The 24,162-nt window shown below is 47.0% G+C and overlaps 1 protein-coding gene across 1 annotated transcript in view; it reads left to right on the plus strand.

Moving 5' to 3' along the window:
- Positions 1-24,162, plus strand: part of gal3st1a (galactose-3-O-sulfotransferase 1a) — a gene marked incomplete at its 3' end in the record, with an annotated part of 47,629 nt that overhangs the window by 20,089 nt on the left and 3,378 nt on the right. Inside the window, exon 2 of the mRNA XM_084322687.1 lies at positions 7,790-7,940. Within this exon, the coding sequence (XP_084178813.1) occupies positions 7,813-7,940 (128 nt within the window). The 5' untranslated portion in view covers positions 7,790-7,812. The remainder of the gene's footprint in view (positions 1-7,789; positions 7,941-24,162) is intronic.

Genomic DNA, 24,162 nt, shown 5'->3' on the forward strand with positions numbered 1-24,162 from the left:
CGTTCCCGCTGCTGTCCCTGTACCTTTACGCATACGCCTGGGTGAGTTTTGATTGTGATGTCACTCACTCAGCGTAATGCCTCTTGCCCCCGTTCCCGCTGCTGTCCCTGTACCTTTACGCATACGCCTGGGTGAGTTTAGATTGTGATGTCACTCACTCAGCGTAATGCCCCTTGCCCTCGTCCCGCTGCTGTTCCCCAGCGTATTGCCTCCTTTAGTTCTCACTTAGTTATTAGTTTGGACATTTCATCTCCCACTCTGTTTTGTTCTCTCGTGGATATTATTTTGGACATTCCATCTCCCACTGTGTGTTTGTTCACACGAAGATAGTATTTACTTTGTTACTTTGTTATTTGGACTGTTCTGCATCTGCTCTGTTTTTTCCCTTTGAATATTAACCCTCTCCTCTGTTCAGCAGAGCGGCCCAGATGTTGTCCCACCAGTCCCCAGTTCCTCCCTGTTCCCAGCCCGCCTCCGCGGTCCGCTGTCCCCAGTTCCTCCCTGTCCCCAGCCCGCCTCCGCGGGCCTCTGTTCCCTCTGTCACCAGAACCTGGCCCTCTGTTCCCCAGAACCTGTTCCCTATGTTTCTCCTAGTCCCTAGTCCTCAATCCCTAGCTCTCCTAGTCCCTAGTCCTCTGTCCCAAGGCGTTCCCTTAACCTTCCCAAGGCGTTCCCTTAACCTTCCCAAGGCGTTCCCTTAACCTTCCCTTAGGCGTTCCCTTTACCTTCCCATAGTGTTCCCTTTACCTGCCCACCTCTTCAAGGCACTTTACCTTCCCCTCTTGTGTTATTCCAGTGTTTTGTGTTTTCTCCCTTAAAGGGACAGTGCCCTTTTTTCCCTGTTCTAAATAAATATCTGTTTCTTGGCAAACCATCATACCTGTCTTGTGTTGTGCGATTGGGGTCGGTTACAAACCACAACAGTACGACCCCACCAAATCGACGACCCCAGCCAGCACAGACGGTGTATGTTGAGTTTGCCTTTTTTTTTCTTGTTCCCTCTAGCTCCCCTGTTAGCCCTGTTAGCTTCCCTGTTTGCCCAGTTTAGCTTCCCTGTTAGTCCTGTTTAGCTCCCTTGTTAGCCTGTTACTCCCCTGTTTAGCTTGTTAGTCTCCCCGGTTAGCTCCCCTGTTTGCTTCCCGTTTTGCCCTGTTTGACCCCCCTGTAGCTAGCCATGCCCTGGCAGCTAACCCAGTCCCTCAGCAGAGCCCCTGTCTGCTAGCTTAGCCCCGGCTGCTAGCACAGCCTCTATGTTTATGCAGCCCTTGCTGCTGGCATAGGCCCTGTAGCTAGCCATGCCCTGGCGGCTAACCCAGTTTCCCTCTGCATGGCCCCGGTCTGCTAGCTTGGCCCCGGCTGTTAGCACAGCCTCTATGTTAATGCAGCCTTGCAGCTGGCATAGGCCCTGTAGCTAGCCAGGCCCAAGCAGCTAACCCGGTCCCTCTGCATGGCCTCCACTTTCTTGTGTAGTTTATCCCACTGCTAGGACTGCCCTTTCAGCTAGCAAGGTCAGTTTTTCTCACACAGCTAGGACTGTCCTTCCAGCTAGCTTGTGCTCTCATGCTGGTCCAGCCCTGTCTGCCAGCCTAGCTCCGGCAGCTAGCGCAGCCTCTATGTTGATGTAGCAGTACAGCTAGCATAGGCCCTGTAGCTATCAGTGCCCTGGCAGCTACCCTTTCCCTCTGCTAGCCTGGCTCCGGCAGCTTGCGCAGCCTCTATGTTGATGTAGCAGTACAGCTAGCATAGGCCCTGTAGCTATCAGTGCCCTGGCAGCTAACCTTCCCTCTGCTAGCCCTTTCCCGGTGCTTCCATGGTTACCCCTTAGCTACCCTGCTTGCCCCTCAGTTCCTCTAGACCAGTTGCTCTAGACCAGTTCTCTAGACCCAGTTCCTCTAGACCAGTTCCTCTAGACCAGTTCTCTAGACCAGTTCTCTAAACCAGTTCTCTAGACCAGTTCTCTTGCCCAGTTCGCTAGACTAGTTCTCTAGACCCAGTTCCTCTAGACCAGTTGCCCCTCTGCTACCCTAGTTACCCCTCGGCGACCCTGTTTCTTTTGCTAGCCCCACTCTTGTGGTGGCTTCCCCTGCTGGCTTGGCCAGTACCTCTTGTTTTGCCCCCTGCCACTCTGTCTGTATTTGTTTTGGGTCGCCGGGTGGCTCCCGTTGAGGGGGGGGTACTGTGAGGTTTTGCCCGCTGCTCACCACCTTTTCTCTGTTTCTTTAAAGCCTACTGTTAGAAATTCCCTTCTCACTCACTCTCTCTAGCCCCCACCCTCTCGTTCTTTACTCTCGTTTACTCTCAGTGGCCACACCTGGACTATTATCAATTACCTCTCGCACCTGTGGTGGCAGGCTAATTAGTTCCCCTGTGGGCTTTAAATACCAGGGCTCTTCCCCTCGTTTCGGGTGGGGTCGTGTTGTATTCATGCTGAGTCATATTCTCTAACATCTAGACTTTTTCGGGAGATCCTCTGGTCTACCAATGCTGTAAGATGGATCTCTCCAGCCTTGAGATGTTTGCTCCAGCCTTCGTCTGCTGTCGCCGTAGCCTGTGGAGGAGACTGTTCTGCGCTCCCTGTAACTTCCACGGGAGGCACCCCAGCGTTCCACTGCAGACCCCAGCGCAGCTGTTCGTCCTGACGCACATCTAGACCAACGCGCATCTCCCGGACCCTCGAGCTTGGCACGCTCTCCAGTCACCAGCGCGCAACGCGCATCTTCAAGGGCTTGGCCACCTGTCGCCGTTTGCCTGGAGGGAGACATTGTACTGCGCTCTCTAATTCTCTACGGGAGGTATTCCAGTGTTCCACTCCAGACCAGCGCGCCAGATGCGCTCAAGCCTTCGCCACCTGCCGCCGTTTGCCTGGAGGGAGACACTGTACTGCGCTCTCTAATCCTCTACGGGAGGTATTCCAGTGTTCCACTTCAGACCTTCGAGCTTGGCACGCTCCTCCGTACCAGCGCACGGACGCGCATCTTCCAGACCTTCGAGCTTGGCACGCTCCTCCGTACCAGCGCACTGACGCGCATCTTCCAGACCTTCGAGCTTGGCACGCTCCTCCGTACCAGCGCACTGACGCGCATCTTCCAGACCTTCGAGCTTGGCACGCTCCTCCGTACCAGCGCACAGACGCGCATCTTCCAGACCTTCGAGCTTGGCACGCTCTCCAGACCTCAGCGCGCCGACGCGCATCTTCCAGACCTTCCTGCTTGGCACACTCCTCCTCGCAGACGCACCCCGATGCGTCTCTCTGTTCCGACGCGCACACCAAGGTGTGGCGCGCCACTCTGTTCCTCGGCTCCGACAGTGGCTACCCGGTGGACGACGCCCTCGCCACCGCCACTGTTCCGACGCGCACACCAAGGTGTGGCGCGCACTCTGTTCCTCGGCTCCGACAGCGGCTACCCGGTGGACGACGCCCTCGCCACCGCCACTGTTCCGACGCGCACACCAAGGTGTGGCGCGCACTCTGTTCCTCGGCTCCGACAGCGGCTACCCGGTGGACGACATCCTCGCCACCGCCGCTGTTCCAGCACTCTGTTCCTCGGCTCCGACAGCGGCTACCCGGTGGACGACATCCTCGCCACCGCCGTTGTTCCAGCACTCTGTTCCTCGGCTCCGACAGCGGCTACCCGGTGGACGACGCCCTCGCCACCGCCGTTGTCCCAGCGCTCTGTTCCTCGGCTCGGACAGCCAGCCACCCGGTGGCGATGCCCTCGCCCCGTTGCTGTCCCTGTACCATTACGCATACGCCTGGGTGAGTTTTGATTGTGATGTCACTCACCCAGCGTAGTGCCCTTGCCCCCGTTCCCGCTGCTGTCCCTGTACCTTTACGCATACGCCTGGGTGAGTTTTGATTGTGATGTCACTCACTCAGCGTAATGCTTTTTGCCCCCGTTCCCGCTGCTGTCCCTGTACCTTTACGCATACGCCTGGGTGAGTTTTGATTGTGATGTCACTCACTCAGCGTAATGCTTTTTGCCCCCGTTCCCGCTGCTGTCCCTGTACCTTTACGCATACGCCTGGGTGAGTTTTGATTGTGATGTCACTCACTCAGCGTAATGCCTCTTGCCCCCGTTCCCGCTGCTGTCCCTGTACCTTTACGCATACGCCTGGGTGAGTTTAGATTGTGATGTCACTCACTCAGCGTAATGCCCCTTGCCCTCGTCCCGCTGCTGTTCCCCAGCGTATTGCCTCCTTTAGTTCTCACTTAGTTATTAGTTTGGACATTTCATCTCCCACTCTGTTTTGTTCTCTCGTGGATATTATTTTGGACATTCCATCTCCCACTGTGTGTTTGTTCACACGAAGATAGTATTTACTTTGTTACTTTGTTATTTGGACTGTTCTGCATCTGCTCTGTTTTTTCCCTTTGAATATTAACCCTCTCCTCTGTTCAGCAGAGCGGCCCAGATGTTGTCCCACCAGTCCCCAGTTCCTCCCTGTTCCCAGCCCGCCTCCGCGGTCCGCTGTCCCCAGTTCCTCCCTGTCCCCAGCCCGCCTCCGCGGGCCTCTGTTCCCTCTGTCACCAGAACCTGGCCCTCTGTTCCCCAGAACCTGTTCCCTATGTTTCTCCTAGTCCCTAGTCCTCAATCCCTAGCTCTCCTAGTCCCTAGTCCTCTGTCCCAAGGCGTTCCCTTAACCTTCCCAAGGCGTTCCCTTAACCTTCCCAAGGCGTTCCCTTAACCTTCCCTTAGGCGTTCCCTTTACCTTCCCATAGTGTTCCCTTTACCTGCCCACCTCTTCAAGGCACTTTACCTTCCCCTCTTGTGTTATTCCAGTGTTTTGTGTTTTCTCCCTTAAAGGGACAGTGCCCTTTTTTCCCTGTTCTAAATAAATATCTGTTTCTTGGCAAACCATCATACCTGTCTTGTGTTGTGCGATTGGGGTCGGTTACAAACCACAACAACAACCAGAAAGGCCTGGGCCCTCATTTATCAACAATTCTTAGAAAGTGTTCTATTTCCGTTCTTAAGCACAGAATTTAGAATGTGTGTACGCACAGAAAAATCGGGATTTATCACATGTGCGAACACGGGTCGTATGCACACTCCGTGTTGATAAATACCATTAAGTTCTACGCTCCACGCTCGTGCACGATTTTTTTTTTTTTAGAACTTTTTTTTTTTGATCTTTTTCCCCCTCCTTTTTCCTCCGTTTTTCTCCCATCCCAATGTTAGTCGTTATGCCAATTCCCAGTTCCCCTTCCTGGTCGCTGCGCACCTACCCAGTCGGTCTGGGAGAGTGGAGACTATCACATGCTTCCTCCGACACATGTGTAGCCAATCAACCGCTTCTTTTCACCTGGCAGCGCGGACTCTCACTGAGAGGGTGTAACGTGTGGTGTAACGTGTTAGATCCTTTTCTCGCTGAGCAGGCGCCCCGACCGAACTGTAGGAGTCGCTGTTTACAACGACCAGGACCCACCCACCAACTTTCCCACCCCTAACACTGCCAATTGTGTTAGTATGAACGACCAGCCAAGCTGGTAGCAACGCCGAGAGCTGGGCTCGAACCCAGCGTCTCCTGCGTTGGTGGCGAGTGCCTTGCCCACTACACCACCTAGCCGCCTGCTCGTGCATGATTTTAAGTATTTGCATATAGCACCGCCCGTAATTAACCATATACGGTAATGGAACACCCCCATGAAATGTGGAAAAGTGGACTAAGCCGAACGAAGCGTGTTATGGGAGAAATACGAGACAGGCTGACAGACATGTACACGTACGGTGATGTCGGATATGATATCTATTAATTTAAAGACCATATTAACTAATAAAGACTGTGCTGGAATATGACTGCCTTTTTCTGTTTTGTTTGATTAATACCCAGGGATTAAAGTTCTCCTCAATTTTATTCCAAATCGTGACGGATTTTCCGTCAATGTTCTACCTGCATATGATTTGTAGAGGCATACAATCTATTTTGATGTCGGTATTAGGTAGCCTATATTACAATAATACGAGAGCATATACAAGAACAATGAATCTCACTGCCATGTATGATGTAGCCTATACACCATGTGTAGCCTGCCTATATGTGATCAATACAAACTTGAACTTGAATTCCATCATGTCTGTGTGCGGGAGCTCACAAGGCTGTTGTCACAATGTAAATAAGAACGTGCACTGAAAAGTTACAGTATGTAGTTGGTTGATTATTTGTATGAGTCAGTAAACCCTTGCAAAAAGTATCAGTTTTATTTAATGAATTGAAAACATGCAGCATCGCCTTCCTCCCGGCATGCAGCAACGACATGTATCAGACAAATGCGCATCGCAACATTGACTGAGTGGAATCCCTTTCTATTCACATAACTGCATTTGTGATGGAGCTTTGACAGCTACAGTAACAGTCTATTGCTCGATCCATCTCCAATATCATGATGGATCGTGCCGGTGGCAAAGACCTGAGGGTGGAGAGGACTTGAATGAATTCCATCATCATATTTATATGTTGTGTCTGTCCACTATGTTTGTTACTTTGTTATTTCCCCCCCCTATCTATGTAAAGCGACCTTGGGTCTCTTGAAAGGCGCTATATAAAATGAAGCTATTATTATTATTGTTATTATTATTATTATTATTATTATTATTATTATTATTATTATTATTATTATTATTATTATTATTATTATTATTATTATTATTATTATTGTTATTATTATTATTATTATTATTATCACGTCTGTGCGGGAGCTCACAAATAGACTGTTAGTCTCAGTGAAGTTTCAACGGAGGTAATCTATTCTAACCAACAAATTTAAGTAGAAAGCATTTTGTTGTGACCAATCTTATTTGGAAACATGACACACAAAATAATAGTATTTCGCTTTTTATTTGAAACAATATTTAATCGCGTTTGGAGGTGGGTGTTCTGCGTCCGCACCCCCCCCCCCCCCCCCCCGTGCCAAACAAGCAGGCCAACCTCTTTTTCGCGTGTGAGCACGTTATAATTACACTGTCGCTATTTTACAATGAACTATAATGAATTACGGGTCATACAGAAGTTGAACACGCCAGTGTTGAAACTAATGCACGGAAGCTTATTTCCGCGTTGCAGACTGCAGTCTTCATATTCTACCACCGGGCGCGAGGTACGCACGGCCGGAGCTGTGCATAAATATATGCACAAATTCAAGCACACGTTCAAATAGATAAGTCCCACACTTTGCTTAGAAACGATCGTACGCACGGGTTACGCACATATCTGTGCGTATGCAACGTTGATAAATGAGAGCCCTGGTGCATGTCTTCTGCTCATTGGAGCTATGGGTCTGTGTGTTCCCAAAATAATTGGACACATGAGACCCTAGCGTCATACAGGATTTGATGAACAGCCTTTCCATTCCTATCTCATTATCAATAATGATGAGACACGTCCTTAAAGGGGAAATCCACTCTGAAACTCACCAGGTCTATGTTGTTATGACTTGACACGCTCGTCTATTTTCACCAGCTAGTGTCTAAGACTCCAACATCATCACCGGAGTCACTTTGCAGAGCTGCTTCGTCGACTGTGTATAATGATACTTGGTGGACTCACACAGCATATTCGTTGGAACTTTTACACCCAAACATGCTTCATTTCATAGTCTTCTTAACAGTTCTGGACAAGGAAATCTACACACATCACCGGAGATCTCAGTGCCCACTGCCCACAAAGTCATAGTCTCCCATGGAGCAGTTCCATAAATCACAAAACGTCACTTTTCATTTCATTTCAAACCTTTGTTTATTCTCGACTTGATAATAAACTATATTTTATTTTGTTATGTGCCCCCCTCCAGATAATCCTTCATTCCTCTGGACCATGGTTGGCAAGCAAGGGAGGCAATGGAGGTCCATGTGCAAAGGCCTGGTCCTTGGTACCCTCCTAACCAGCGGTATGATCCTGCTCTACTGCCTCTCTGCTCCACAGGTCCACTTCAATGTGCCTGAGTAAGACCTTATACTCACTCTGCATGCTTACTGTGGAGTATTACATTTAAAAAAATGCATGACATAATTATACAATATTGTGTGTAGTAAATATAGCTTATATAATATTTTATACATATTTCTATATTATATATTTGAGAAAAACTATAATTGTTATGGTTTGTAACCGACCCCAATCGCACAACACAAGACAGGTATGAGAGTAAGCCAAGAACTAGGCATTTATTGAAAACAACAGAAAACGGCACTGTCCCTTTAAGGGAGAACACAAATCACTGGGAAACAAGAAGGGAAAAGGACCAGTGCCTTTAAGAGGCGAGCTGGCTAAGGGGAAGGCTAGGGAAGGCTAACGGACTGGGCCAGGGCAGGGGAACAGGCAGGAACAGGGAGGACTAGGAGGACTGGACAGGGAGGACTAGGAGGACTAGGAGGACTGGACAGGGAGGACTAGGATGACTAGGAGGACTGGACAGGGAGGACTAGGAGGACTAGAGAGGGGAAACAGGGACAGAGGCCCGCGGAGGCGGGCTGGGGACAGGGAGGACTAGGAGGACTAGAAGAACTGGACAGGGAGGACTAGGAGGACTAGAGGACTGGACAGGGAGGACTAGGAGGACTAGAGAGGGGAAACAGGGACAGAGGCCCGCGGAGGCGGGCTGGGGACAGGGAGGACTAGGAGGACTAGAAGGACTGGACAGGGAGGACTAGGAGGACTAGAGAACTGGACAGGGAGGACTAGGAGGACTAGAGAGGGGAAACAGGGACAGAGGCCCGCGGAGGCGGGCTGGGGACAGGGAGGACTAGGAGGACTAGAAGGACTGGACAGGGAGGACTAGGAGGACTAGAGAACTGGACAGGGAGGACTAGGAGGACTAGAGAGGGGAAACAGGGACAGAGGCCCGCGGAGGCGGGCTGGGGACAGGGATAGAGAAAACAGGGTAAGGCCTTGGAACAGGGCGAGGGCTGGAGCTGCTTACAGGGAGGAGTAGGAAGGCGCAGGCTAGACGTCTGGAGGAGAGCGCATCTGGCGCGGAGGTCTGAGTGGTGCGCGTCTGCTTGGAGTACGCGCCGGTACGGAGAGCGCATCTGGCGCGGAGGTCAGAGTGGTGCGCGTCTGCTTGGAGTACGCGCCGGTACGGAGAGCGCATCTGGCGCGGAGGTCTGAGTGGTGCGCGTCTGCTTGGAGTAAAGAGCGCATCTGGCTCGGAGGTCTGGATGCGCGTCTGGATGCGCGTCTGGAGTGAAGAGCGCGTCTGGCTCGGAGGTCTGGATGCGCGTCTGGATGCGCGTCTGGAGTGAAGAGCGCGTCTGGCTCGGAGGTCTGGATGCGCGTCTGGATGCGCGTCTGGAGTGAAGAGCGCGTCTGGCTCGGAGGTCTGGATGCGCGTCTGGATGCGCGTCTGGAGTGAAGAGCGCGTCTGGCTCGGAGGTCTGGATGCGCGTCTGGATGCGCGTCTGGAGTGAAGAGCGCGTCTGGCTCGGAGGTCTGGATGTGCGTCTGGATGCGCGTCTGGAGTGAAGAGCGCGTCTGGCTCGGAGGTCTGGATGCGCGTCTGGATGCGCGTCTGGAGTGAAGAGCGCGTCTGGCTCGGAGGTCTGTATGCGCGTCTGCTTGGAGTACGCGCCGGTACGGAGAGCGCATCTGCTGCGCGGAGGTCTGGAGTGGAACATTGGAATACCTCCCGTAGAGGATTAGAGAGCGCAGTACAATGTCTCCCTCCAGGCAAACGGCGACAGGTGGCGAAGGCTTGAGCGCATCTGGCGCGGAGGTCTGGAGTGGAACATTGGAATACCTCCCGTAGAGGTTTAGAGAGCGCAGTACAATGTCTCCCTCCAGGCAAACGGCGACAGGTGGCCAAAGCTTGCACCTCGTCTCACGCCGGAGATAAAACAGCATACAGACAGAAACTCCCGTAGGAGCCTACAGACAGAGAACCTCCCGAAGGAGTTTGGTGATAGAGATATGATACGGAACGACCCGACCCGGACTGAGGGGAAGAGCGAGGTACTTAAAGCCCACAGGGGCACTAATTAGAATACACATCAGGTGCGTGATGGTAATTGATACTCGAACTAGAAGTGTGTGTTCGGCACCAGACCAATCAAACACATAATGACAGGTAGTCCAAGGGTGTGGCTGCTGAAGAGCAAATGAGAGTAAATGAACGCGAGGGTGGGGGCTAGTGAGGTGAGGAGACAGGGAATTAAAGGTCAAGGGAAAGGCGAACCTCACAATAATGATGGTACATGTCTTGCTTTTTAAAATGTAGAGGAAAACATACCCTGGTCGAATACTATAATTATAAAATATACAATACATTTGAATAATTATTTAAATTTGTTTTAATATGGGTGGGGTTGCCACAGGCTTGTACTACAATACAATGAGTGCCAGAAGGTTTACACAATCACAGGAAAGTATTTAAAATTGAATAACTTACTATACTTTTCTGTCTTACCTAAAAGTGCTGTGATTGGTATTAAAATAAGTGGTCTACTGTTACACTCCCAGACCTGCACAAGGTTGGGAGAGGCAACCCCACATTGACATTACACATGGGCAAAACAGAGTCCATTCTCTTCGGTTCAAATAACAAACTCAGCAAGACCGACGGCTTCTCAGTTACAGTGGGTGACAATATTGTCACAAGGAAAGATGAAATTACCTACCTGGGTTCCATCCTAGAGGCTAATCTTTCCTGTGACAAAATGGCATCCAATGTAATAAAAAAAGTCAACCAACGAACGCGATTCTTGTACCGGATCTCCTCTCTGGTAAACAAGAATACCCTGAAGACTCTGGCAGGAGCACTCATTCAAGGGTACTACGACTATGCTTGCACCTCATGGTACCAAAGCACCTCAAAGGCGCTAAAAACAAAATTACAAACATCTCAAAACAAACTGGCCAGACTACTGCTTGACCTTATTCCTAGAACCCACCTCACCCCTGCCCACTTTGACAACCTAGGATGGCTTAGAGTAGACGACAGAGTACAGCAACTTGCAATGGGCCTGGTCTACAAAATACACTACACGACCAAGGTACCCATGTACATGTCAAAATACTTCCCAAAGGTCAGTGAATACCACGATCACAACACCAGAGGGAGCTCCACAAATCATGTTAAACCCAGATTCGGCTCAAACAAGGGACTAAACACGTTTCGCAATTATGCCACATCAATGTGGAACGCCCTACCTAAAGCTGTAAAGGAATGTGAATCACTACCCACTTTCAAAATCACTCTCAAAGAACACCTATGGAAGACTGCAATTCGAAACTGGCCCCTGTAACTGTCCTAACCCAACCCCCTCCAATGTACAGTAAATTACCTAGTATGGTTTTGTCAATATTCCAATGTACAGTTTTGCTTGTACAGTTGTACAGTGTTCCCCCCCAACCCCTCCTACCCAATGCCCCCCCCCCCCCCTCCTACCCAACCCCCCCCCCCCCCCCCCCACCCAACCGCACCCAACCTCCTCCAATGTACAGTTCTTACGTCAAATGTATATACTCTCTTTTCTGGACTCTTTTTGTATTAATGCAGTCGGTGAAGATGCTCGCTGATTGCATTAGAAATATACTGTTGTTACAATTAGGTTATTTATTACAACAAGTGTTATCTGTTTAGGTTGTTCTTTGTGTTTGGTATTCTTCTCCTGTGTGTTGTATTAGTTCAGTCCTTGTTCCGGTGTTGTTGATTATTGTATTAGTTTTAGTGCCTTCTTCCCCCAGGTGTTTTCCTTTAGTAATCAGTGTTAATTAGTGTCTGTATTTATTGCTTGTGGTTTGTTGGGATCATTGTGGCGTCATTGTCTCCTCGTTTTTCCCGTGTCGTGCCTGCCTTCCCTGTTGATGTCTAGTGAGTTCATGCCTGTCTACCCCTGTCGTTTCCTTGTTTTCCTTCGTTGTTTTGTTAGTAGTGGTGCCTTTCGTTTGTATTATGTTTTGGATTAGTTAGTAAACACCCTTCTTTAAGCATCACCCCACGTCTCTGCCTCCGTTCCTTCTCCCTTGTCTGCAAATTGTGTTCTCACCTTCATCATCACCCCCAACCGTAACAGTCTACATGTTAAAATAATATCTCTACACTCCGACATCCATCACTGATCTGGTCAGTAAAATGTTGGTCTCCCAGTCCCGCTGCTCTGCAGTAAACAGCCATCACTGATATAAAGTGTCTGGTCAGTAACATGGGTCTCCCAGTCCCTCCACTCTGGAGTAAACAGGAAATACATTTTCTGGCTCCGCACACACTGAAAGACTTTGGACACGACCTTATGGCTCAAGCTCACCGCCTATGCTCAGCGCACCGAGCACTTTATCCAATCAGGAGAGAGAACTCCACACTGCAAAAATGGTATGACAAAAACAAGAAATACATATTTGTTTTAACCAAATGTGTCATTGAAACATGTAAAATAATTTACCAGTGCAGTAAGCTAATTTGTATATATATATACACAGTATATAGGGTTCTCTTTCCGGATTGTATAAAGTGGGAAGGGATACCAGACAATCTATTTTCTGTTTACTGACCAAACACTATCCGTGATGGCTGTCAGAATGTATAGCTATTTAACACTTAAAAAATACAAATACAAATAAATAAATACCACTTACAGCACCTTTAAACTAACTTGTCCTGGTGCAGTAAACCCCACCCATCTGGTAGGGGAGAGTGGGGTAAGTAGTGCCAATTTTTACTTAAAGTGCCTTTAAAGCAAGGGGATTACAGTAATGCCCCTGTCGTCTCCAGGAGGAGAAAGGCCTGTCTTATAGTAGAGGTCTCGGACCTGTTCTTGGCTACTCTGCGTTGTTGTGAGTCTAGGCTTCTGGTCTCCTGATGCAGATGTGATGCGCGGAGAATGAATGAACAGCCGACAACTTGCTCTTAGGGCGCTTTCACATATAGTTTTGGTGGACTCTGTGCGGTTCTGGTGGTGAAGTTGCAACATTGTTGCATTCGTCATTTGGTTCGTCTGCATTCACATTGCAATTTGTCAAGCGCACCAAACTTTCTGAACAATGTCACGTGGTCGAAAAGGGCGCTCGTCTATTGGACACAATGGAGAGTGGAAATCCCTCCCCTTCAGGAAGTGAAATCTGCGAAAACACAAACAGCCGCAAGAAGTGTGATAGTAGAAGAGACGTGGCATTGATCCATCGTTCAATTATAACCCATTACCGCCAACCTCTCGCTAAACAACTTGTACACCTCGTTATTTTTGTGAGTGCCCACAAGCAGCTGTTTTATTTGGTCTTCTGCCCATATGTCGATCAGGGCTTTCACTTAGGGGTGGGACGATACATCGATCCAGATCGATATATCGATCTATTATCAATAATCAAATAGGATCGATGCAACGTAAAAAGATCGATTCATATTGCGATACTCTTATTTTGAAAATCCCCTAGTGAGCATATCCGCCCGGCCGGAACAACAACATTAGCTCAGCGCAGCTCCGTGTGTAGACGTTAGATAGTATTGCTTCAGAGTCCGCCTATTTTGCCCGAAATAAGTGCCTGTTGTTTTTTTCCCCAGAAGGGGTTAAATGCATCTAACATGCTTTCCATCCTCGCCATTCCTTTATGCCCACTTCGCGTTAAATACCGAAATTAACGTTGCGTTAGCGTGAGCTAACTAAGCTAAGCAGCTAACCATGAGAGGAGAGAGGAGAGGGGACTTGGGAAAGAGCAGGGGTGGGGGCACTGGGCAGTCTGCCTATTGCTTATTAACAGCGAAGGAGTGCGCCGAATGCTTCCGCGTTTTCCCTGATTGGCTGCGACACGCCCCGCGGCAGGCGCGGCAACCGCAGAGCGGAGCGGAGCGGCAGAGCTTGCGGCATTATTTAGCAGTAAACCGCCATGATTTTCATTCGAAGCTTAGTTCAGCGCGGCGGTCCTGCGGTCCGTTGGTTTCAAGTTTGAATCCCATCAATTTTTTTTATTTTTTATTTTTGTACGTGTATTCTTTCGCCGGTTAAGGTTAGGCATGGTTAAGGTTAAGGTTAGGCATTGTTTCGGAGTTGGTTAAGGTTAGAAAGGTTAAGTTTAGGCGCTGTTAAGGAGCTGGTTAAGGTTAGAGTTTGTCTTAGAGAATGGCAATATTCTTTCTATGGTTAAGGTTAAGGTTAGGCATGGTTAAGGTTAAGGTTAAAGTTAGGCATTGTTTCGGAGTTGGTTAAGGTTAGAAAGGTTAAGTTTAGGCGCTGTTAAGGAGCTGGTTAAGGTTAGCGTTTGTCTTAGAGAATGGCAATAGACAGCCTATTTCCGCACTGCCGCTCTCTCGCGCTGCCGCGGTCTCATGGTCACATTGTCACATTCTTGCACTCCTCCGCTGTTAAAAAGCAACACGCGGGCAGTCTACCTTTCTGTGGGGGACTGGGTTGAGGGGCATTCTTTGTGTGTGTGTGTGTGTCGCAGGGGCGTAGCTGGGGGGGGGGTAGCTTAGGATGATTCCAAGGGCCCAGCACTGGGGGGGGGACCCAAATTTTTTTTTTACTAGACATCACTCAGGTGTATTATTGATGCTCTCATTGATACTATGTTTGTGTGTGTGTGTGTGTGTGTGTGTGTGAGATATATAGAGAGAGAGGGGGGGCTTTGGTAGACTATTGCATTGGTCCATTCATTGAAGATGAACGCAATGCGACATCCTTTACTAGGCTCACCCACCAACAGTGCAGGTGCTGAACTGCTGATCCGAATGTATAGGTAAAAACCATATTATGCGTTTTCATCAATAAAAAATTGGCCAACATTTTTTTCGCTCACGCGCTTACGCGCGCTCGCATGGGGGCCTACGAATACATTCTTTCATGGGGCCCAGAATCTGGAGCTACACCCCTGTGTGTGTGTGTTACTGAGGATGGACAGATAATGTTGATATTTAAACATGAATACATAATATATGTATTCATGATCATCATGCAACATAAAACAATTGTAGGAAGTTTGGGAGAGGAAGGGGTTTTAGCTTGCGTGTTGTGAAATTAACGTTGCGTTAGCGTGAGCTAACTAAGCTAAGCAGCTAACCATGAGAGGAGAGAGGAGAGGGGACTTGGGAAAGAGCAGGGGTGGGGGCACTGGGCAGTCTGCCTATTGCTTATTAACAGCGAAGGAGTGCGCCGAATGCTTCCGCGTTTTCCCTGATTGGCTGCGACACGCCCCGCGGCAGGCGCGGCAACCGCAGAGCGGAGCGGAGCGGCAGAGCTTGCGGCATTATTTAGCAGTAAACCGCCATGATTTTCATTCGAAGCTTAGTTCAGCGCGGCGGTCCTGCGGTCCGTTGGTTTCAAGTTTGAATCCCATCAATTTTTTTTATTTTTTATTTTTGTACGTGTATTCTTTCGCCGGTTAAGGTTAGGCATGGTTAAGGTTAAGGTTAGGCATTGTTTCGGAGTTGGTTAAGGTTAGAAAGGTTAAGTTTAGGCGCTGTTAAGGAGCTGGTTAAGGTTAGAGTTTGTCTTAGAGAATGGCAATATTCTTTCTATGGTTAAGGTTAAGGTTAGGCATGGTTAAGGTTAAGGTTAAAGTTAGGCATTGTTTCGGAGTTGGTTAAGGTTAGAAAGGTTAAGTTTAGGCGCTGTTAAGGAGCTGGTTAAGGTTAGCGTTTGTCTTAGAGAATGGCAATAGACAGCCTATTTCCGCACTGCCGCTCTCTCGCGCTGCCGCGGTCTCATGGTCACATTGTCACATTCTTGCACTCCTCCGCTGTTAAAAAGCAACACGCGGGCAGTCTACCTTTCTGTGGGGGACTGGGTTGAGGGGCATTCTTTGTGTGTGTGTGTGTGTCGCAGGGGCGTAGCTGGGGGGGGGGTAGCTTAGGATGATTCCAAGGGCCCAGCACTGGGGGGGGGACCCAAATTTTTTTTTTACTAGACATCACTCAGGTGTATTATTGATGCTCTCATTGATACTATGTTTGTGTGTGTGTGTGTGTGTGTGTGTGTGAGATATATAGAGAGAGAGGGGGGGCTTTGGTAGACTATTGCATTGGTCCATTCATTGAAGATGAACGCAATGCGACATCCTTTACTAGGCTCACCCACCAACAGTGCAGGTGCTGAACTGCTGATCCGAATGTATAGGTAAAAACCATATTATGCGTTTTCATCAATAAAAAATTGGCCAACATTTTTTTCGCTCACGCGCTTACGCGCGCTCGCATGGGGGCCTACGAATACATTCTTTCATGGGGCCCAGAATCTGGAGCTACACCCCTGTGTGTGTGTGTTACTGAGGATGGACAGATAATGTTGATATTTAAACATGAATACATAATATATGTATTCATGATCATCATGCAACATAAAACAATTGTAGGAAGTTTGGGAGAGGAAGGGGTTTTAGCTTGCGTGTTGTGAGTTCCAAAACATTTTACTTAAAGTTTAAAGCTCAATATATAAAAAGTGAACAGGAGGTCTATTTGTATTAAAAACAATAGATTGTTTTTCATTTAAATGTCTGGAAGAGCTCAAAAATAAAAACATCAATTGATATTTCCGTAGCCTTTTTTTAGTTGATCTAAATGTGACTGATTGTGTTAAATGGGCACATAATATCGCCTCATATCGATCGCAGGCACCTGAATCGAATCGTATCGTGGCAGACTTTGTGATATCGGCAAATATCGTATCGTTGTCCAAAGAATCGATATTGTATCGTGATGAAACTGGTGATTCCCACCCCAGACATTCGCCCAAGTCTGTCCACGAGACATGTTTACAGTGTGCTTGTTTTGCAGTGAATGCTGCGTGCCGCGGTAATAATAATAATAATAATAAGCTGCAGTGTTTTTTTCTTCCTTCTACCCAAGATGCACAGTTTATCAGGAGACATGTTTACAGTGTGCTTGTTTTGCAGTGAATGCCGCGCGCCGCGGTAATAATAATAATAAGCCGCTGTGTTTTTTTCTTCCTTCTACCCAAGATGCACAGTTTATCAGGAGACATGTTTACAGTGTGCTTGTTTTGCAGTGAATGCCGCGCGCCGTGGTAATAATAATAATAATAATAATAATAATAAGCTGCAGTGTTTTTTTTCTTCCTTCTACCCAAGATGATCAGGTGACTTCCTATATTTGGTCCGCGTTTGGTCCGATGAAGCGAACCGAGACCTATGTTTTTTGGCGGACCAGAGTTTGCGTGTTTTGTCCGCACTAGAGTTCGACTGCGCATTCACACAAACCCAAAAAAGCGGACTATCGAATTCTGGTCCGATAGTCCGGACCAAACAGCTCTGGTGTGAAAGCGACCTTAGTGTTTACAATACCAGGAGGGTTTTTATTGTATTCTCCCGGCAAAACGCACACTAGACTATATGGATCCTACTGAAGTCCACTATGACACGGTACTCCGTCGGATTCCTATAAATGAACAAGTAGCTGGTGGTTTCACAAATTGTCGAATTAACAGATGTCTAATCAGTCAGAATATGCTCGAAACGGGATAGAAAAAGCTTCATCAATGACGGCTGGTGTGTCTGGTCTCCTCCTCGTCTCGTTCCGTCTGTTCTGTCTGTGTCCTCCCTCCTACAGAGGGATTTAAACCCTAGCTGGACACACCTCTCACCGATGTCACCAGCTCATCCAATGATACTTGTCGGCGGCCATTTTGGTAACTTAAAGGGGCTACTATTCCCTTTTCACACATTTTGATAGAATATGTTTGATTCAGTTTTAACCCTTTAGACCAGGGGTCAGCAACCTTTTTGACATGAAGTGCCTGTTTGAAATATAGTTGTAACTAGTGTGCCTCAACAATATTCCATGCATCGTAAAAAACATTTCTCATAATCAGGTATTTTTTATGATAATTTTTACATTATTACATCATTATTGTTATTATTAACAATATTATTATGATGGTTGTATCAACCCTAAATCTGAGTTGGGGCGGGGGTGCAATGCAGACAAACAGTTTTGCTTTACTGAGCTCCGTTATCTGGGGGCTGTATTGGTCACTTTAAGCTGCACACCGGAGCATCTTTTAATCCAGCTGTTTGCTGTTCTCTGATATTTTCTGACATTTCGTTGATGTGTCGTTTGACACTTCAAGCTGACATGGGGATATCTTTTATCCTTGATTTGATTGTCTTTGTTTGATTTGCCTTCAAACAAAACATCTGAGCTACAGAGAAAAGCCTCCTTGATATACTCGACTTAAAAAAAATAACCTGTGGGAGGATTTCAACAAGATAAATGCGACAACAGTGCAAAATATTTCACTATAATATATCAAAGCAAAAAAAAGCAGTAGGTGGCAGTATGTGGCGAACATGAAGGCAATTTTCAACCAATCAGAACTTGAATGTGCCAATACACTTCATGCAAAGAAATACACAATCTTTAAAAGCCGCCATCTTTAAATGCCTCCTTGAGCTATTTAGCCACTGTAGCACTTATTTTTCAGCAAAGAACGTGCAATAAACAAAACGGATACATTCACTGTGTGTTCTGCCTCTCATTTGTTGATGAAACAAAACTAACATCAACACAATTGAACACCAAAAGCGGAGTTTAGTCTCATCTGCGCCAATTTTGTTAGCTTACATGCTAACGTGAATGGAATATGCCAGTATAACAGTATAGCATTGTGGCTAGCAGCTAACGTTAGCTCACGTTAGTTAGCCAGCCAGCACCAAACTGATGATATCGGGAGCTATCAGTAGCTAGATAACATTAGAGACAACGCCTCATGTATTAAACAAAAGTGAATAGATGACTGGGCCATTTTGTTTAATGCTTGTTATGTTGAAAGAGGGGCTCTGAGCTAACAGGGTCTGGTAGCTAGGTAGCTACCGTAGGTAGCTAATGTTAGCTCACGTTAGCCAGCTGCTCATGCAATCGTTAATGCTAGCAGAATGAATGGATGTAAACTTTATTTAACATATTGCAGAATGGGTACAATACAATACGGCTCAATACAAACAATTGTTAAGGGAATGCAGACTGTTGTAGCTTGGACTGGGGTCCTTATAACAATAACTTAACAACACATGGTAGCTGCAGCTATTTGGGACAGCTCTGTTGTCACCGGACGTTGGTGAGGGCACGCAGATGTCGGTATCTACTGCGCATGGGCGTTGAGCAACAACGGCTCCGCGCAGATTACACGACACGTTGTCTGCGAGTTTTGACGTTTTTCCAAAACGGAAACACAATTTAGCGTTGTCAGTAGGGCAACGCGTTTTCCTGCCAAAACGGCATTTCTATTTAACAGGGACAGCAAACGTATTCAAAACAGCAACAAAACTAAAACTAAAACAGTCTGTGTAACCATGGCCTTAGACTGTCGGGGTAAATAGCAGCTAGCTGTTATCTCCTTTCCATCTATTGCAAACCAGAGAACAATGCAGAGCCCCCAGGCCCCCTGTGTCGTGGTTCCCAGCACCCCTGTGACTGAATCTGGTAGACACCACACAAAGACCACTTGTGTATTACAATTTTCAGGGACCATTTCCAACATGTGAGATTAATTTAGTATGAATTTATTTACGACACCCCCAACTAAAATATGTACATATAGTTTAGGATGTTGTGCATCCCTGGGGACAATCACTTTGGATCCTAAATAAACAGTTTCAGAAATATAGCTTTAGGAAAAAAAGGTGTTTTTTAGGTGGCTGGGTAGCTAGATAACATTAGAGACAACGCCTCATGTATTAAACAAAAGTGAATAGATGACTGGGCCATTTTGTTTAATGCTTGTTATGTTGAAAGAGGGGCTCTGAGCTAACAGGGTCTGGTAGCTAGGTAGCTACCGTAGGTAGCTAATGTTAGCTCACGTTAGCCAGCTGCTCATGCAATCGTTAATGCTAGCAGAATGAATGGATGTAAACTTTATTTAACATATTGCAGAATGGGTACAATACAATACGGCTCAATACAAACAATTGTTAAGGGAATGCAGACTGTTGTAGCTTGGACTGGGGTCCTTATAACAATAACTTAACAACACATGGTAGCTGCAGCTATTTGGGACAGCTCTGTTGTCACCGGACGTTGGTGAGGGCACGCAGATGTCGGTATCTACTGCGCATGGGCGTTGAGCAACAACGGCTCCGCGCAGATTACACGACACGTTGTCTGCGAGTTTTGACGTTTTTCCAAAACGGAAACACAATTTAGCGTTGTCAGTAGGGCAACGCGTTTTCCTGCCAAAACGGCATTTCTATTTAACAGGGACAGCAAACGTATTCAAAACAGCAACAAAACTAAAACTAAAACAGTCTGTGTAACCATGGCCTGTCGGGGTAAATAGCAGCTAGCTGTTATCTCCTTTCCATCTATTGCAAACCAGAGAACAATGCAGAGCCCCCAGGCCCCCTGTGTCGTGGTTCCCAGCACCCCTGTGACTGAATCTGGTAGACACCACACAAAGACCACTTGTGTATTACAATTTTCAGGGACCATTTCCAACATGTGAGATTAATTTAGTATGAATTTATTTACGACACCCCCAACTAAAATATGTACATATAGTTTAGGATGTTGTGCATCCCTGGGGACAATCACTTTGGATCCTAAATAAACAGTTTCAGAAATATAGCTTTAGGAAAAAAAGGTGTTTTTTAGGTGGCTGGGTGGCGCAGCGGACATTGCGCTCGTCACCAACGCAGGAGACACCGGGTTCGAATCCGGCTGTTGGCGTTGCCTCCGGCTTGGGCCGGCCATCATACTGGCTCAATTGGCAGAGTCAGCGGGTGGAAGTCGATGGGTGGTAATCTGGACGTTGTGGACAGCGACTCCTACAGGTCGGTTTGGGGACGCCAGCAGAGACAGGAAATGGCGGTGGTAGTGAGCCTCCCACACGTTACACCTCGCCAATGAGAGTCCGTGCTGGCAGGTGAAAAGATGTGCAGGCTGCCTCCTTGTGTACCGGAGGGGACACGTGATGCAAGGCTTCTATCCTCCCTACAACCGACCAGTGGGGGGCATATGCAAGCAACGTTCAAGACAGGGGAGGGGAGAATTGGAAACAGCGAAATTGGGACGGGACAAAAATGAAATGAAAATAAGGAGAAAAAAGTGGATCAAAAAAAGAAAGAAAAAAAAGTGGTTTTGTGGCACAAGTTGTGACATTAGAGAGAATACACTGGGGTAAATTGTGCCATTGATAATTTTAAGTAAAACAGATCATTTTAATCTCAAAAGCGGTAAAAGCATCCTGCAGATCTTCATCTCCTTTCCAACCTGACGTATAGTCTTCCCCTGTTGCACCTCTTTCACTGCTCTTTCCAACTACTCAAGAGGAGTTGAAACCCTGTCTATCTTCCGTTTGTATCTGAGTGGCATGATGGATTTTGGTCTAAAATTAAGAATATCACATAGTGTTAGTGATCAAATGTAAGAATACAATGTACAATAACAATAAAATACAATAAAGTAATATAGTTAATAATTATAAGTTGGGGCAACTTAACAAACAGAACATCTGGCACAACTTAACCCAGGCCCTTTGGCACAAATCACCCCAAGCCTACCATTTTGAAAAAAATGCATCCCCCAGCTGTTTTGAGCTGAATGAATGAATGAATGAAAACTTTATTTAACAGATTGCAGAATGGGTACAATACAGTACGGCTCAATACATACAATTGTTAAGGGGATGCAGACCTGAGAAAGACGTTTGTCTTGTTTCCATCAGGGTCCCCCATTTTCAATTCATATAGACATATATGACATACATGACATACAGATAGTCAGTACTGCTACATCTATACATTTATGACATACCAGATTTGCAAATACAGTACTTTTTGTGATACAGAAGGAGTCAAGAAAAGGGAGTATATACATTTGACGTAGAAACTGTACATTGGAGGAGGTTGGGTGGGGGGGGTTGGGTACATTGGGATATTGACAACCATACTGGGTAATTTACATTGGAGGTGGTTGGGGGGGGGGGGGGGGGCGGGGGGCACACTGTATAAACAAGTAACACTGTACATTGAGGGGGGGGGGGAGGAGACACTGTACAAACAAACACAATTGTACATTGAACTATTGACAAAACCATACTAGGTAAATGACTGTACATTGGAGGGGGTTGGGTTAGGATATTTACAGGGGCCAGTGTTGAATTGCAGTCTCCCGTAGGTGTCCCTTGAGAGAGGTTTTGAAAGTGGGTAGTGATCCACATTCCTTTACAGCTTTGGGTAGGGCGTTCCACATTGATGTGGCATAATTGCGAAACGTGTTTAGTCCCTTGTTTGAGCCGAATCTGGGTTTAACATGATTTGTGGAGCTCCCTCTGGTGTTGTGATCGTGGTATTCACTGACCTTTGGGAAGTATTTTGACATGTACATGGGTACCTTGGTCGTGTAGTGTATCTTGTAGACCAGGCCCATTGCAAGTTGTTGTACTCTGTCGTCTACTCTAAGCCATCCTAGGTTGTCAAAGTGGGCAGGGGTGAGGTGGGTTCTAGGAATAAGGTCAAGCAGTAGTCTGGCCAGTTTGTTTTGAGATGTTTGTAATTTTGTTTTTAGCGCCTTTGAGGTGCTTTGGTACCATGAGGTGCAAGCATAGTCGTAGTACCCCTGAATGAGTGCTCCTGCCAGAGTCTTCAGGGTGTTCTTGTTTACCAGAGAGGAGATCCGGTACAAGAATCGAGTTCGTTGGTTGACTTTTTTTATTACATTGGATGCCATTTTGTCACAGGAGAGATTAGCCTCTAGGATGGAACCCAGGTAGGTAATTTCATCTTTCCTTGTGACAATATTGTCACCCACTGTAACTGAGAAGCCGTCGGTCTTGCTGAGTTTGTTATTTGAACCGAAGAGAATGGACTCTGTTTTGCCCATGTGTAATGATAGTTTGTTATCAGCGAGCCATATGCAGATTCTGCCTAGTTCCGAGCTGAGGGTTTTTTCAACCTGTAACTTGTTCTTGTCAGAGACCAGCAGGGCTGAGTCGTCCGCAAACAGGAACAAGTTGCAGTCACAAGCTGACGACATGTCATTTGCATAAATTAGGAACAGTAGCGGTCCTAGTATGCTTCCTTGTGGAACACCACAGCTCACTGTGAGGGGGGGGGATAGAGTACCGTTTACCTCCACCATCTGTTCCCTCCCCTCAAGGTAGGATTGCATCTAGCTCACTGATAGACTATCAAAACCAATTGCTTTTAGCTTGTCAATCAGAATGGAGTGATTGACCGTGTCAAAGGCCTTTTGTAGGTCCAGCATGACCATGCCGCAGTATTTGCCTGCGTCCACCTCTTGTTTGATGTGGTCATTCAAATAGAGAAGGCATGTGTCAGTGGAGTGGGATGTTCTGAAGCCAGATTGGAATTCGTAGATTAGATTTTTTTCCGCTAGGTACTTTTCGACCTGTTCGTAGACTATTTTTTCCATGACTTTCGAGATGGAGGTGAGAATAGAAACAGGGCGGTAGTTGCCTGGGTCTAATTTGCTGCCCTTTTTGTGCAGAGGGGTCACCCTCGCAATTTTGAAGTCCTTGGGGACGTGTCCCTGTTTTATGGAGAGGTTTATTATGTGTGTGATGATTGGTGTGATGGCGGCTGCTGAGTCTCTGAGGAATTTGGAGGGGATGTTGTCATGGCCAGTGGCCTTGTTAGGTTGGAGGGCGCTCAGTTTATTGAGTACCTCATCTGTTGTTACCATTTCCAGCTTGAAGTCGTCCTTGCGGACCCCTAGGTTTTTGTAGTAAGCTACTATGTGTTCTACCCCATAAAGCCCTGAGTGGGAGGGTAGTTTGTTTACCAGTGTTGTGGCTATGTTTGTGAAGAAAATGTTTAAGTAATTGGCTACATCCAGCTTGTCTGTGATGAGCGTGTTGTCCGTTTTTATGTTTATGTTTGAGAATCTGGTTTTAAGTTTTTTACTGCATCCTAGTTGATTATTGAGTAATTTCCAAAGTTCACGTGGTTTGTTTTTGTTTTCCTCAGTTTTGTCATTGATGAAATTCTTTTTTGCAGTTTTGATCATGGAGTTTACGTCGTTTCTTAGTCTGTTTCTTTCTAGTTTGAGTTCAGTCACGTGGGCTTGGAGTTCACTGCTCGTGCTTTTAGTAAGCTTTGACTGACTTTTACGAAACTCAGAGCATTTTTTGTCTCTGGTTTTCATAGCGGCCAGTATTTCGGAGTGCATCCACGGCTCAGCGCGATTTTTTACCCTGGTGGTTCTTAGGGGGGCCATGTCGTTTAGTATTGCTGAGAATTTGGTTTTGAAACCTAGCCATGTTTCGTCAA

Source organism: Notolepis coatsorum (genome assembly GCF_963971535.1).
Source record: "Notolepis coatsorum genome assembly, chromosome: 10".
Lineage (NCBI taxonomy): Eukaryota > Metazoa > Chordata > Actinopteri > Aulopiformes > Paralepididae > Notolepis > Notolepis coatsorum.